The sequence below is a fragment of the Coregonus clupeaformis genome, chromosome 20 (genome assembly GCF_020615455.1).
Source record: "Coregonus clupeaformis isolate EN_2021a chromosome 20, ASM2061545v1, whole genome shotgun sequence".
NCBI lineage: Eukaryota > Metazoa > Chordata > Actinopteri > Salmoniformes > Salmonidae > Coregonus > Coregonus clupeaformis.
In genome coordinates, this window is record NC_059211.1 from 63,330,188 (window position 1) to 63,346,644 (window position 16,457).

The 16,457-nt window shown below is 42.0% G+C and overlaps 1 protein-coding gene across 1 annotated transcript; it reads left to right on the forward strand.

The window, feature by feature from the left end:
- The first annotated feature begins 8,976 nt into the window (after positions 1 to 8,976).
- On the forward strand, positions 8,977 to 15,251 carry ptger1a (prostaglandin E receptor 1a (subtype EP1)). Its single transcript, XM_041867408.1, has 5 exons — positions 8,977 to 9,382; positions 11,803 to 11,930; positions 12,143 to 12,703; positions 13,129 to 13,389; positions 13,708 to 15,251. Exons 2-5 carry the CDS (start codon positions 11,844 to 11,846, stop codon positions 13,984 to 13,986), a joined length of 1,188 nt encoding a protein of 395 aa, XP_041723342.1. The 5' UTR covers positions 8,977 to 9,382; positions 11,803 to 11,843; the 3' UTR covers positions 13,987 to 15,251.
- The last annotated feature ends 1,206 nt before the right edge of the window (positions 15,252 to 16,457 follow it).

A 16,457-nucleotide genomic window follows, 5' to 3' on the forward strand; every position in this document is an offset into this window, starting at 1 on the left:
CATTCATTTAGCAGACGCTCTTATCCAGAGCGACTTACAGGCGCAATTAGGGTTTAGTGCCTTGCTCAAGGTCACATCGACAGATATTTCACTTAGTCGGCTCGGGGATTAGAACCAGCGACCTTTCGGTTACTGGCACAACGCTCTTAACCACTAAGCTACCTGCCGCCCCATTATTACAAGTCACAGTCACACTCATCTTCAGTGACTGGTGGAGCGTTATCAACCCACCTATAGGTCAATGTACTGTATGTCTCAGGAGGGAAGGCAACTGCCAGTAGGAACAATTAGAGAAAGGAAAACACACACCAGTAACTTATTGATGCCACGGGCTCTGTATCGATTGATCACGTGCCTACTTTCTAAAACAATCACATCGCTATAAAGACTACAGGTCAATCCATGAGTAAAGCAACAAATCAGTCAACTTTTTAAAGACAAGTTTGCTATATTATCCAGGATTGCTGTGACGAATTCAGATATTATTTAGTCTTCATCATTCCACTGGTTTGTTGACCATGCTGTCTCTCTCTCTCTCTCTCTCTCTCTCTCTCTTCATGCCTCCCATGACACTGCCACCACCACACTGTGCTGTAGCAATACTGTCTCTGTTATTCCTAATCAATATCAACACTTCACAAACGGCCTGGTGGCATGTCACCAATATCAATCAGTTATTATTCTCTCTGAGGCGCTGGCATTCCATGTTCCAAGCTCCGCTTATCCCACCCCGTCCAAACCCACAAGCCCCACATTGGCTTTCCAACTGGGGGACAGAGTTGTGGAAGGAAAGGGGGAGGAAGGGATGTTTTCTTATTTCAGAGCCCCTGATATTTTTATGTGCGTGCGGTGTACCAGACAGTGGTTTTCTTCGGATGGAGAGATGAACGGAAAATAGGAATTTTGGGATGGAAGGATAGAGGGATGAGCTGGGGCTATTGACCTCCCAATCACTCCCCTGTTTCAGCTTTGACTGTCAGCTTCAACCCACACACATGCACACACACACACACACACACTTTGCACCTTTGACTGTCCTCCTCTCATGCCCCCCCTCCTTCAGACCCATAATCTGTGGTCTCAACAGTGGAAAGAGGTTAGCTGTGTGTGTGTGTGTGTGTGTGTGTGTGTGTGTGTGTGTGTGTGTGTGTGTGTGTGTGTGTGTGTGTGTGTGTGTGTGTGCGTCCTAGTACAGGATCTAAATCAGGTCTGATTTATGCAGAAGGAGATAAGTGATACTGCAGACAGTGATACTGCAGACAGTGATACTGCAGACACAGTGATTCTGCAGACACAGACCTCAAAGCCATATAGGCTTCCACTGGATCAACAGGATTACGGCTTCTCTCATACTGCTGTAGGCCTCATTGTCTATGGACTGGGATTAAATTACTGATTGCCATTGTTAATTGACTTAAACCAGGGGTGTCAAACTCATTCCAATTGAGGGCCGAGTGTCTGCTGGTTTTTCTTTTTTCCTTTCAATTAAGACCTAGGCAACCAGGTGAGGGGAGTTCCTTACTAATTAGTGACCTTAATTAATCAATCAAGTCCAAGGGAGGAATGAAAACCCACAGACACTCGGCCCTCCGTGGAATGAGTTTGACACGTGATTTAAAAGGAAAATAGGTAGATAAGAAAATAATCATAATGTTATTATTTTGACATAAGTATTTTACAAAGTAAGTATTTATATATCTAGGCTAGGACTGCCCAACCCTGTTCCTGGAGAGCTACCGTCCTGTAGGTTTTTGCTCCAACTCTAATCTAGCACACCTGATTCTAATAATTAGCAGGTTGATAAGATGAATCAGGTTAGTAACACCTGCGGTTGGAGCGAAAACCTACAGGAGGGTAGCTCTCCAGGAACAGGGTTGGGCAACCCTGATCTAGGCCAATGGATGCATGGTATAAAAAGTAACACAAAGTTGAAGTAGTGTTTAATAGCTGTTTGTCTTGTTTGTTAAATGATAAGGTAGGTCAGGAGGATAATACTATATACTTACTGGAGAGGATCATCTCTACATGATCTCCTGTGAAACCAAATGGAGGAGAAACAACTGTGGCGTCAGCTCAGGTTTCCTTTTCTCTCATTTGAATCAAAAATGTCATTTGTGCAACCTTTGAGGTCAAAGGTGCAGTAATTTGACCTCAAACATTGCCGCCCACACTGAAGCCTTACTGGTAGGCTACAAGGGAGTAACAGGACATGATTTACATGCTTCCACACTTACTTTTCTGGAATTGTTTATATATATTTCACAATAGATAAATGTAACCAATGTTTACTCAGATATAGTCTTTGGCCAGAAAAGGGAAATTATTAAGTGAAGATGATGGAGAAATGGGAGAAAACATAACAGCATGTGGGAATGATTAGCCTAGTGAGCTTGTGTTTGCTATCACAATAAAAATCTGACTCATACTAAGACAATATAATAATGTTTATATTTCACAACAGAATAGATAGATATAGTCCTTGTTTAAGTTTCAGATCTTTGGCCAGAAAAGGAAGAAATTATGAAATGTGTTGACAGGAGCACATGGGCGTTAGAGAGTGTGTTCGCTATCACAGCACAAATCAGACGCATAATAAGGAAGTCTAATGATTTTTAGAAAAGACAGGTTCATGGTTTTCCTCAAAATGCTGCTGAGCTGCCAGAAAGGGATTTGCATCAGTTATGAAATGTGTCACTAGAGGGACTACTAGACGGATCTCAGATCAGTTTGTGTTTTCATGTATGACCATAGGAGTTGGCTGGACAGCACAAACAGATCTGGAATCAGTCTAGTAGTCCCTCTAGTGACACATTTCATAACGGATGCAAATCCCTTTCTGGCAGCTCAGCAGTCTGACACTTTAGACTGATCCCAGAACTGTTTGTGTTTTCATGTATGACCATAGGAGTTGGCTAGACAGCACAAACAGATCTGGAATCAGGCTAAAGTTTCAGGATTAAATATTTTAAGCATTTCGGTTGTACTTATTATATCCGTGGAATTTCAGGCTAATTGTTGTTATTGCAAAGAGAGAGAGAGAAAAACGCCACACTGACCCACAGCTTCAATCAAACTTGGCCTCTCCTCTCCTCCATCTCGAACTCTTGTTGAAATTCTACTGGGCCTCGTTCAAAGTACGAACCACCAAGAGCGCCAGAGGCTTTGGTCCAAATTCATAAGCAATAAATAATAAAACATTACAAACTTCAGAAGCCTTTTTAAACATCAAATACACTACACGTTTTAAATGTCCTGCATTGCAGGAAAGTTATCCTGCAGCAGGGTGATCAAATTAAGATACTACATCTCTAGGTTGAACTATTTATCTATATCTGTGGGTTCAAACCTCTTGTGATGATGACAACAACAGCTGTTATCCGTTTTAGCGAAGTACTAAACTGACCCACTAAACAACACAACATGTCCTCCCCCTGTCCTCAACATCTGGTTTGTACATTAGTTATGTTTGTTACCGTGTAGGTAATGGTTGCGTTCCAATGTAATCATATGGTTTTAAAATGTGTTTGATGTTCATTTTGTATTTTTTTTTGTATATTAGTTTAGTATTTGGTCCCATATTCCTAGCCCACAATGACTACATCAAGCTTGTGAATCTACAAACTTGTTGGATGCATTTGCAGTTTGTTTTGGTTGTGTTTCAGATTATGTTTTTCCCAATAGGAACTGAATAGTGAATAATGTATTGTGTCATTTTGGAGTTTGGGAGAAAGTTAGAGAGGAACAAAGTATGTACCCCCCCAAATGCTAACCTCCCCTGTTATTGGTAATGGAGACAGGTAAAAAAAAAACATTGTGGGTGGGTCCGATCTTATTATTATTATTAATTATTTTTGGGATGTGATTGTTGGTTACTGAAATATTAATATACTGATAATTAGTGCAGTGATTTATCAATAACACATGTATGACCCTTTTCTTTGACAAGATCTAACTAAATTAATTACTGGAAATGTTTGCCCTTGAGAGGAATTTGATTGTGAACTAGACACAAGTGGATTTTTAATTGGCAAGCCTTTCTCTGCTGCACACCTGTCTTGTATCAGTCCATGTTCATTCCTCCATGTTCAGCTGTGTGAGCCAAGACCATCCATCATTGACAGTGCTGTTCAGAAACGATAAGGCCTACATCCCAGATGGCACCCTATTCCCTACATAGTGCATAGGGCTCTGGTCAAAATGTGTGCACTATATAGGGAAAAGGGTTACCAGTTGGAACGAAGCCTAAGACTACCCAGAGTGCATTTCACCCCCAAGTACCCAGAAGATCAAGAAACATTTTCTCCTGTTTTTCTCACCTCTTGGTTTCAACATGGAGTTCTGGTGGAGAGAAGGCCAGGATAAACACCTATATTAGCATTCCCCAGGTCAGGGGAATGAAATGTGGGAGTGCTCAGTGCTGGTAGATTTACACCGCATGATGGATAGAAACTGGGGAATATTCCATGAATCCATCGCTGTGGTAAATCTAAGAACCACTACTGTCTCTGTCTGTCTCTCTGTCTGTCTGAGTGTCTGTCTGTCAGACTGTCACCCCCTCCCACAGAGAAAAGTAGTGAGGTAGCTTGCCGGCCAGCGGAACCGAAAGAACCCACCCCACCATTCCAGAACCAACAAGCTTCCATCTTCCTTCCATTCCACTCATCATAGTCATCTGTTTATGAATAGACTAAGTGCTTAGAGCCAAGGATGCTGATCTGCATATTTTGATGTACTGTAGACATGCCAGTAGGCGTCCATTTTATCCTGTTGATTCTAGAGTGGCTAGATAGCATGTGGCTTTCCAATCATGACAGCATAACATCTCACTGTAAAACGTCAGAGGGACATATTATGACATGGTCTGTGGTTTCTGTTTGTCTCTGTGAATAAATAGTATGACTGCATATTGTTTTATTCATAATAACACTAACGTGATGTGTGCATGTGGACAATTTGGCAAACAAAACTGTTGAAATTATTTAGGACTGCAGCTGCTGTTGCCTGGGTGTCAAGATTTCTGCAGTTGGAGAGGTTATTCTAAAGGCAAAATACAGACAAAAGACAACATAAAAACGTCACATTAGACATAATGTCAGCAGCTGCTGCACCGTATCTGATAGGGTACATTTAATTAATATTATTATATATTAATATTAATTTAACATCAGGTGGGTTTATTGCATAAGATATTGAAGAATTTAGTGCAAATGAAGACTGGAGAGATTGCACAGAAGGAACTCTCATCAGAAACTGATCGGAGAGGCACAACCATCTCTATTCTTGGGTTTGGGGGTGAGACTAAAACACCTGAGACAGGTTGAGACAGACTATGTTGATTGTTTTTACCGCATGGGATGCAGATTTGGACGAGCGAAGTGCCTTGCACGCAAACGGTATGCAGCGACCAAAGAGTACTTAACGCTGTGCTTTTCTTTAGTCTAGCATTTCCAACTTTATATGAATAGACAGAGATCTTAATCTTAAACCTTTTGGCAGCCTTTTCCAACCCTCCATTTCGCTGCTCCATCTGAGAGCGGTTCAAAGGCCGGCAGGTTCACTGTTGAGACAGAAAAGGGGGGAAGAGAGGAAGAGGAGAGCAGTCTGTGGTTTTCAGGACCACTTTGTGGTCAGTGGGGGAGATTGAGGAGCCGAGGGAGTCGAGGAGGCCTCAAAGCCAGACTGGGTGTTGGAAGGACACCGAGGCCATTGCACAGGCCAAATGGCAACGTTTGCGAGCGCAAATTACCAAGAAAATGGGGGGAAGAGATGGAAATGGGGAACATTGTTCATAGAAAAAGGGGGGTGGGGGGGACGTCTCGTCGGGGCCAAGTGCTTGACTTGACTTCTGCACTAAGGGTCTGACTCTGATAACCCCAGATGTAAAAAAAAAAGAAAGTTTTCTTCATTTTGGTCCTGGATTCCGGATCCAACTTCCAAGGTCAATATTCACACAACTTTGGCGCTCTTTGAGATGGGGTGTGTCGCAAAAAGCCCCCCTAGTCCCTATAGAGCCCTATGGGTCCTGGTCAAAAGTAGTGCACTATGTGGGGAATACGATGCCATTTGGGATGTTGACATGGTCCTAATGGGGAAGGTTTGAGACGTTCCAATGCTTTGAACTTCCAATGCTGTTTTGCGCTTCTGGATGATCAAGGTTGTCGGTTGTCACGCAATTCCTGCCTGTGTTATCAGATCCTGTCCTCCTACTGAGGAACTTTGAAAGAGAAACCACCTCCTGTCAATGTTAAGCACGTTTGGTGAGTATGTCTGAGATGAAGGTAGTCTGGCTGTTACTGACGTAGTTATTTTCTGGCCTTAATGGCCATGTACTCTTATATCCACCCGGCACAGCCAGAAGAGGACTGGCCACCCCTCAGAGCCTGGTTCATCTCTAGATTTCTTCCTAGGTTCCTGCCTTTCTAGGGAGTTTTTCCTAGGCACTGTGCTTCTACATCTGCACTGCTTGCTGTTTTAGGCTGGGTATAAGCAGTTTGTGACATCTGCTGATGTAAAAAGGGCTTTATAAATACATTTGATTGATTGATTTTCAGGAATGTCACGTTAAAATGGGAAAGGAATTAAAGAGAAAGTAGGACGTGAAATGAAGGAGATGTTTTCATGTTTTTTACTTCGGAGGTTAATTGTTTTTTAGATCAAAGAGGTGACAACTAATGTACTGTACCTCCTCCAATTCACTTATTTTCTTTTGTATTCCTTTTTCAATGTTCAACGTGACATTCCATTTACTTTCACACACGGGTTGTTTTTCAGGTCAGATGTCACATTAAAATGGAAAAAGGAATAACAAAAGAAACTGGGAAGTAAATTTCCACCTCTGAGTTTGCTTCGACAATTTTTTTGATCTGAAGGTCAAAAGTCCCTCCTTTGACACACCTCGTTAAATTCACTTTTCAATTTTTTATGTGGCATTCCATTTACTTTTCACACACAGGTTGTTTCTCTGATCAAGCGTTTGATCATTCTCACCATCTCCCACATTCTTTCACTCTAACAGATGTTGTGGTTCTTACGTTGTGTTCTGGTTTCGTTAATAGACTACTCTTCAGCCAGACATCTCTCTCGCCATTTCAGCTTTCACAAAGCCTCTCTTTGTGAAAGATGTTTTGAATAATTTGGAAGGCCTAGTAGACCTGGTCCAGTCCAATGGAATACCAAACCTCAGAGTATTCCCTCAGAACCATACCAAACATCAATGTCCTCTCTCTCTCTGTCTCTCTCTCTGTCTCTCTCTCTTCCTCGCCCTGCTCTCTTTCTCTGAACTCATATACATCCACTTCTTGTTGCTCTTAGTCCAATGCCAAGCCACAAGCCTGTGTCTGCCCTGGCGTTGCCAAATACTGATTTAATTAAACAAACACGCAGCACCTGTCTCCAGTGGGCAGTACAAGGCGAGCGCCACGGTTTGGTTGCACCACCTGACACATTCCTCCTATCACCTCTTTTTATACTAAGCTGTCAATCAAAGAGAGAGAAAGACAGAGCCAGAGAGAGAGAGGACTGATGATGTTTTCTCCCGAAGCTTCTTTACTTCAGAAGCCTTGAAAAATGCAGGGGAACGTCTGGTCGAGTTTCAGCACAAAATGAATCATGTTAGTAGAGGAGAAAAAGGAGTTCCCTAACTAAGCTGCATGGTCTCTGGGTAACCATATAAGTGAGTATTAAAATGACATTCAATATATTTAAAACCAGAGTGGGATAAGACACAGGCCTACAGTAAGTAGAGTACTACATATTAATAATTCTCGGGTTGATCAGAGTGAATTCATTCCCTTGATATCTGGGCTATCTATAGCAGGCTAATAAAGGCTGTCCTAATCACTCACTGCATTAATTAAGTGTCTGGTTTAGAATATATTTGTCTAATATTAGCCTATATCATATATTTAGATAGGAGAGTAAAATGCCACTAGAGGACCAGTCTCCCTAGCTCATAGGCCTACAGTACGTCCTCAGCAAGGTATTCAACGTTTACTGGGTCTGGCCTGATAGTTGACACCTCTAGTTATTTATAACATCATGTTTCATATGCAGCATCAGCATAGCAAGAGATACATGCCATCTCTCGTCTCGGTTTGCACTTTATCATCAATTTGAAACCAAGCATTGATCCTAGGGCCTGGGGCGAAAGGTAACCTATCGATCAGAGCGTTGGGCCAGTAACCGAAAGGTCGCTGTTTTGAATACCCGAGCCGACAAGGTGATAAATCTGTTTATGTGCCCTTGAGCAAGGCAGTTAACCTAAGTTGCTCCAGGGGTGGCATACTAATATGGCTGACCCTGTAAAACAACACATTTCACTGCACCTATCCAGTGTATGTGACATTAAAACGTTTTTTTTGTTGCTACAATACCTCAAGGCATACTCTGAGATGCACAAGTTAAAAACACTTGCAACAAATGTATTTTTACAGGAGCATAGGAAATAGCCAATTCAACATGTTGTATTACTGTATACCAGTATTTAATGGTGAATTATAAGTATAAGTATGATTTGAGACTTCCCTATACAGGCTGTACTATACTGTGTAACCTACTGCATGTAGTGTTGTCACCTCTTGTAATGATGGGTTATAGACAATATGTTCATGTCATTTTTACTGAGCAATAATGATCAAATGAATCAATAATGGCTATTTAAAAACAACCAAATATGTTGGTATCTGTTTTAAACTATAGATCTTTGTCAGCTGGTTATTGTAATGCTATTTGAGTTCTTATTTCCTGAACCTTGTATATACAGACTGATATTCAAAGTAAAATGTGAATGTGAGTCACATTGGCTACAGTAGCCTAATATAAAAGTGACTGTAAAACGTACACGTAAACATGGACAAATTACATGGAAAAGTGTTCTTCTAAAAGAATAGACTTAAACTTGACTCACGGGGCCGCCCATGGGCTACCTATTCATAAGGACACGGCGCTATATAAAAACGCTGTTGAGAAGCACGCGCCAGAGAATTTACGGTGTAGCCTTTCCGCAGCATTGGAATAATCCTCGCGCTCACTCTGGGGTCATGAAACTCCAATCAAACGGATTTAAAAGCGACAATGGCAATTCTGTTGGGAAGTTGTTGAACATTTGTTTTCCGAGAACAATGGGGAATATTAACTCAATGTCATCATCCTGCCGAAGAGATATCTTGGAACAATAGTTATTATTTTAGAGTAAAGCACTTTTATTCTGCACCAGTCGATTGAGGAAGACTTTGCTGAATGTGTTTCGTCTTCAACGGTTTTTTGGATTATATAGATACGTGTATATCTATCTGGAATCTGGATTTGGAATAACATCGCAGACTATTCCGTTGACAGGGTGGACATCACAATTGACTATAATTATTAATCCCTATCTGTAATGGTAATGATTATTCACAAAATATTTTGGCTTTTTATTTTATTTGTGTGTATGGCATCAGTATTAATAAAGGGTAAGCAAATGGACAGCTTTGGAAAAAAATAACCCTCCTCAAAGAAATTATGAGAAGAATGTTTCAGCCACAAAGACATGTCAGTGGTATGTTTGGCATGGTAGTGCATATTTTAAATATCTAAACAGACCTTGAACTCAATAATAATTACAGGGTGACTCGATGATAAGGTCATTGAGTAGGGTGATTAGGGTGATAATGAAAGGTGACAGGTCAATCCAGAAAATGTCATTGGATGTTTTCGGATTCATCCTCAGTTGATACTAAAACTATTTTAGTTTCATTTACAGTAAGGTTGAGCTGTGCATGGAGATCTGTTTTCCTAAAATTTAGTCCGTTTTTAGGCCTATTCATGACACATATATGCATTTATACTGAATGTAAAAGCCAATGCCAACTGACAAGGTATTGCCTTTGCAAAACCACCTTTTGGGCATTTTCTTTACTAGAATAGAATAGAAAAGAATAGAATAGAATAGAATAGCCTAGTTATGAATTGCATTATGTAGAATAAGCTTGGCAGCATATATCACCTCCATTAGAGACATTAGACCACTGAATAAAACAGACACATCTTAGAGACTTAGCCTCTGGACTTTCTGCCACGTCAATACAATATAGACACACTGTTGAAACACAACATGTGTGTAGAGTTATCAGAAATGTGTGTTTTTGCTTGAGATTTATTGCTTGAAAGTCTACTTTTACACCAACCAACAAAGTGTATTTTTGAGGCATTTTAAAACTAACCATCACCTCCATGTAATTTCCATGTTTCCCAAAGACAAGTGTTAATGTGAGGAAACCATTTTGTCAAAAGAGAGAGCGAGAACGTGTGTTGCCTGCTGCCTCCCTGAACTAGAATACAGCCTGAGGGATTGAAGCTGCTCATGGAATGTGTCTCAATAGTTATGCGCTTGTTAACAGGGAACTGTTATAACTTGTCTTCGTTCTAACCTGTCAGTGGCGTACGACTAATGTACAACGGATATGGCCTACCTACCATCTCCGTGTCCCACTGGCTGAGGTTGGAGAGGGGGTCGAGGGCGGATTTGGCACAACAAGTGTGATACAACATTTACATTTTAGTCATCTTATCCAGAGCGATTTACAGGAGCAATTAGGGTTAAGTGACTTGCTCAAGGGCACATCGACACATTTTTCACCTAGTCGGCTCAGGAATTAGAACCAGCGACCTTTCGTTTACTGGCACAAAGCTCTTAACCACTAAGCTACCTGCCGCCCGAGAGTTCTTCAGCAGAAAAGTCATTACACAAGTGTTTGGAGACACCGCACAATGGTTGTGTCTACATTTGTGTGCAGACAACCTCTCAGTTGTATCACGAAAATATCAGTTGTATCACAACCATTGTGTGTCAAATGCGTTGTACATCAGTTGTACAACCTAAATGTGAATGGAGGTGTGCAGCAGCTGTTTTGTGGGATTAGGTGGAAGATGTCCCTAACTGCTGATACAGGATCAGATATTGTTTAATAATCCCTTAATGGTTATGGTTGGGAATGGGGGTAGAATGATCTGATCCTAGTCCTGTGGTTAGGGGTTAGGTGCTATTACCTCAAATTAAATTTAAAATAAATCAAAATCATTATTCCTCATGTACACAGTTTACAGCAGGTATAAATGTTGCAGTGAAATGCTTGCGTGATAGCTGCTCAACATTGCAGTACAATATCAATATCAATAATAATCAAAAGTCAATCAAAAATAATTAGTAATTAGAAGAAGGTAGTATGCATAGTAAAACTAATATGTACACAATAGGATATATAGTATAGATAATGAATGTGCTATGTCAAGTATGACTGGGTTACAAATATAAAGTGGGTATTGTCTTGGTCGCCCAATTTGATACATAGTATATAATAGAACAGCAGTGTTGTGTGTGTATGTTTATGTGTGCTTGTGTGTTTTTGCTTGTGTGTAAGGGTTAGATGTGTGAGAGTTAGTGCAAACAGTCTCTAACGTACAGATATTCTCTGAGGTGCAAATAGCTATTTTTGTCTAAAGGGGCTTTAGATCTTCTATCTGGGTGGGTTCAATAGGATAGAGAACAGTATGAATTTCGACACATCTGATTCTGGGGTGTCCTTAATGCGTAACTCATCCTCATCATATTTGATCATAATCATGTCTGAAGGATAGCTAGATAGGGAAGAAGATGTGTTGTTGAAACTTGAGTCTGAATTCTTCGCACATCTAGTATTGACTGTGTGTGTTTTCCATTTATATTGCTACCTATACGATGACCCCATTCCCCCATGTTACTTACAGGTCATTGAAGCCTGAAATACAACTATAATCATATTGTCTCTCTCCTACTCTTCTCAGCCTCTCTCAGTGATGGGGTTCCTGACCTTCAAAGCCCAGTGATGCTAGCCATGAATCACTACAACCTCTCCGGGCCCCCGGGGGCCCTCGACCCCCTCTCCAACCTCAGCCAGTGGGACACGGAGATGGTAGGTAGGCCACATATTAGAGAGGTGGAACAGTAACCGGAAGGTCACTGGTTAAAGTCCCGGGCCTGAACTAGCTAATGGAGGGTGGCTGGTTTCACATCTGTTTGTGTGTATGTGTGATGTCTGGGGATTGGATAACATAAGAAAGAAAAAAGACACATATCAGATTGTGATTGGACATAAAGTTGTATTGTATATTGCATCTTGTATAGGTGGAAATGGAGAGTCTGGCTCACCAGGGGAACCTCACCTCGGACAATCCCACGTCCGGAGGCCCGATCGCAGCCGCTCTCTCCATGACCCTGGGCGTCATCTCCAACATCGTGGCCTTGTTCATCCTGGCCAACGCCTACTCCCACCAGCGCCGACGCTCCAAAGCCACCTTCCTCCTCTTCGCCAGCTCCCTGGTACTCACAGACTTTTTTGGGCACATCATCCCGGGAGCGCTGGTCCTCCGGCTCTACCTCTTCGGAGGGGTGTCCCCCGAGGCGGCAGCCGCTTCCTCAAACGGCTCGACCGACCCCATGTGCCAGTTCCTGGGTGGTTCTATGGTGTTCTTTGGCCTGTGCCCGCTCTTCCTGGGCTGTGCGATGGCCGCGGAGCGCTGTTTGGGCGTTACACAGCCACTGCTCCACTCCTCCTTAGTTACCTCCACCCGTACCAAGCTGTCCCTCTCGGGGATCTGGCTGGTGGCCCTCTGCGTGGCCCTGCTGCCCTGCTTCCAGCTGGGGTCATACACCTACCAGCACCCCAACAGCTGGTGCTTTATCAAGGTCAGTAGCCAGCAGGGCTGGAGTCAATTCGAATTGAAGTCAGTCAATTCAGGAAGTGATTTTAATAAAAAATTCAAAAATGGAAAAACTTGAAATAAATAGCTTCTACTCCTCAGTTTATTGAAAAGTCATTGAAAATAGATGCTGTTTTATTTTTATTATTTTGTATTATTATTTAAGTTTACTTCCTGAATTGACTGCCTTCAATTTGAATTGACCCCAGCCCTGGCAGCCAGGTATTGAACTCCCCTAGTGCTTTAGTTTGAACATTCTCAAAGTTCTATGACAATTATTTAAACAGTGTGATGTTTAGAATGCTGAAGTAAATCAGCACAAAAAGCCTAATAGAAATAACACTAGTGTACAATAACAATAGGATAAAGTATAGAGTTATATATACCAATAAATGTCTGTCCTTCATCAAGGTCTTAGCTAACGACACCCAGGAAGCGGACGTAGCCTTCGTCATGCTCTTCTCCGGGCTGGGCCTGACGTCGCTGGGGGTGGCCCTGGTGTGTAACACCATCAGCGGGCTGACCCTGGTTCTGGCCAGGCTGAGACGGAGGCCATCAAGCTGCTCATCGTCCCACAGCCACCGCTCAGTGGCCAAGAGCCATGATATAGAGATGGTGGTGCAGCTGGTGGGCATCATGGTCACGTCCTGTATCTGCTGGAGCCCTCTGCTGGTGAGTGGGACAATCGCTGCCTGGGACACAAACAAGTGTCGATGCTGATGCTGCTGATACCATCCACCACACCATGCCTATTCCCTATACCCGCTACACATCTAGAAAAAAGTCACCCAACAACAAAGACAGGCCACAGGCGCCTTCAGTTTGATTCATTTGTACACTGAAAATACACAAGATATTGTTTATTTTACGCATCATTATTCCAAAGAAATCGAATTAGGCCATCAATGCCCCATCAAAGAAATTGGTTGCATGATGCTTCTGGATCAAAGTATAACAATGAACAATTATATGTCTTCTCTTATGCCCAAGATCTTCGGGCTCATGTCGGTGATGCGCTCCTATAGGGGCTCCATTGATAAAGCTGACATGGCCACCTACGAGACGTTGAATTTGATGGGCGTGCGGCTGGCTTCCTGGAACCAGATCCTGGACCCCTGGGTCTATATCCTGCTACGCCGGGCCGTCCTCCGCAAGATCTACCTCATCACCAAGCGCCAGGCCGATTTTAAGGGGAGTGTGCTCCGACGCTGGGAGGGGAACTCGTTTCAGAGCAAGAGCTCGGAGAACAATCCCGTTAACAGGATATGAGATCATAACCAAGCGCCAGGCCGATTTGAAGGGGAGTGTGCTGCAACGCTGGGAGTGGAACCCCTTTCAGAGTAAAAGCTTGGAGAAGAATACAGTCAGCAGGATATGACTGTGCGACCGACGGTGTTCGATCCCGGGTCTCCTGAGTGAGTGCCAGAAGAAGACTGCATTAGCCCACCTAAGCTAAAGCCTAGTATTGACCAGGGAGCCAAAGCAACTCTTCAGATCTCAGGCAAGGTTACTCATCATGCAGCAAGCGTGGTCCTTGGTACTTTGCGGTTGTTACCGACATAAAAAAATGACATTTCTGTTATCACATATAGTGAAGGATACAATGCTCTGTCAAATGAGGATTACATGTTCTTCAGCCATGGCAGTATCTCTTAATCTTCCTTATCACCGTGACTGGCAAGCTAAGATCATCCTCCTATGGATATCTCTTAAATTAAAACTAGGACTTGAGTATGGACATACCCGGTGTCCGAGTATGGTCTATTGGAGCAGTCAGTCTGCATTATCCCACTGACCAAGAGTTGGGAAACACATTATCCCAAGGACCGAGGGTTTGAAAACAAATTATCCCACAGACGGAGAGTTGAGAAACACATTATCCCACAGATGGATAGTTGAGAAACACATTACCCCACAGATGTAGAGTTGAGAAGCACATTACCCCACAGATGGAGAGTTGAGAAACACATTACCACACAGATGGAGAGTTGAGAAACACATTACCACACAGATGGAGAGTTGAGAAACACACTTGCATAGTGAGTAGGTCAAAGGTTTGAAGCGCATGAAAATGTGCAGCTATATCAGCACAGAGGATCATCTGAGAGATCAGAAGGTCAAAGCCTAGCCACATATCTTCATGAATAGAATGTAACGCATAAGAATATCATAATTCATTCAACTGATTGTATCTCATTTGTGAAACATTACATTTTATTATTCTGGAGTCTGTTGGTTAAGGTTGAACAATTACATTTTAACATCATTGATGTCCAACGATTCCAGAACGATTCCAAAAAACCTGAGTTGTATGCTATGTAAATGTTATGCTAAGATTAAAGATTGCTTGTTAAGTAAAGGGAGAACTATGATTTTTCCTGAGCTTCTGATGTATAAAAAGGCTACTTCATGTCAAATATTGTACAAGTTATGAATATTTATTGCTTCTCCTCAATTCTCTGGGGACGTGTAAAGAAGTTATGGAATGTAAAGTAATTGAATGTGATGAAATAAAGAAGGGTGTTTTGACTGAATTAGATCATGTTGTTACCTTTTTTTCTCCTCTCCACCAAGGGATTAAATACAGTAATACAATAATACAGTATGTTCAAAGGGTGTACACTATCCTGAATATCTGGTGGAAAAACACACAATGCAAAGAAATCAAATGGTGCAACTGGGTCCATACAAGTAAACAGTGACTATTGTGCTCAAGTGAATGTTTTTTTTAAGGAAACTGAAGATAAATGCCGCAGCCTGCTTACCGCCTACGTAGTTCTCTGAAAACGTTCCTCTCGCATAACTGTTCATTTGACACAGCTTTTAAATCATACATTTGGAGAAAGGCCAAAGTCAGCAAAAACCAAATTCCCAAAACACAAGTAACAACACAAGCCAAACCAGCAAACCAGGGACTGAGGGTCATCATAACACCTCATAAAACATCCCTGTTCAGATCTAAGTCCAACGCTTTATTTATGTATTTCTTAGTGCCCTTTACAATCCATCCTCTATAGTCTCTAGACTTAACTGTCTTGTCTACAATTAATATATTCTGTCTGACTTGCAATTTGTTTCATTCAAATGATAAGATGTTGGAAACTATGCTGGAAATGTGATTCCCAAGGGCCAAGAGCAAGACAGGAACGCTGGCTTAGAGTCAGTAAATTAAATAGCTAAATATATGGATCATGGCAGTCAATAAATAACACTCATAGTTATTTCCTATAAAATTGTCCAATTATCTTTTGACTCCCAAGCCACACTAAATACAATTGTGGTAGCCACATATCTTGGCCTACAGTAGGTGGCAGCAAGGTGTTGAGATGAAAAATCTTCCTGGAGTGATTAATGCACGTTGGATGAATCGTGTGGTGAATGAAGAAAAAGTGAAGAGTCTATCTGTTCTCTCCCTACTCAAGTGCAGTTAGGGTATATCAACTATACAGTCAGAGCATTTATCCCAAGACCAATGCAGTGTGATCATTGTAAAGCTTTTGGTCACGTTTCAAGTGTTTGCAGAAGGGAGAAGCCGAGATGTCCAAGTTGTGGAAAAGATCATGTCATGTGTTATAAGAGTGATGAAAATATGTCATGTTGCAATTGTGGTGGGAACCATGAAGCCACTTCTTTTTGAATGTCCCATGAGGGCGAAAGAGAATGAGGTGGCCAAAGTAAGGGCTGTCCAGAGCATTTCATATGCAGCAGCCATTAAAAGGTTTGAGGGTTTCAGTGGTGCA

Coding starts and splice junctions, on each gene's coding strand:
- ptger1a (XM_041867408.1), top strand. CDS start 11,844: ATGCTAGCCATGAATCACTACAACCTCTCCGGGCCCCCGGGGGCCCTC. Junction 11,931..12,142: donor GCCAGTGGGACACGGAGATG/GTAGGTAGGCCA, acceptor CATCTTGTATAG/GTGGAAATGGAGAGTCTGGC. Junction 12,704..13,128: donor ACAGCTGGTGCTTTATCAAG/GTCAGTAGCCAG, acceptor TCCTTCATCAAG/GTCTTAGCTAACGACACCCA.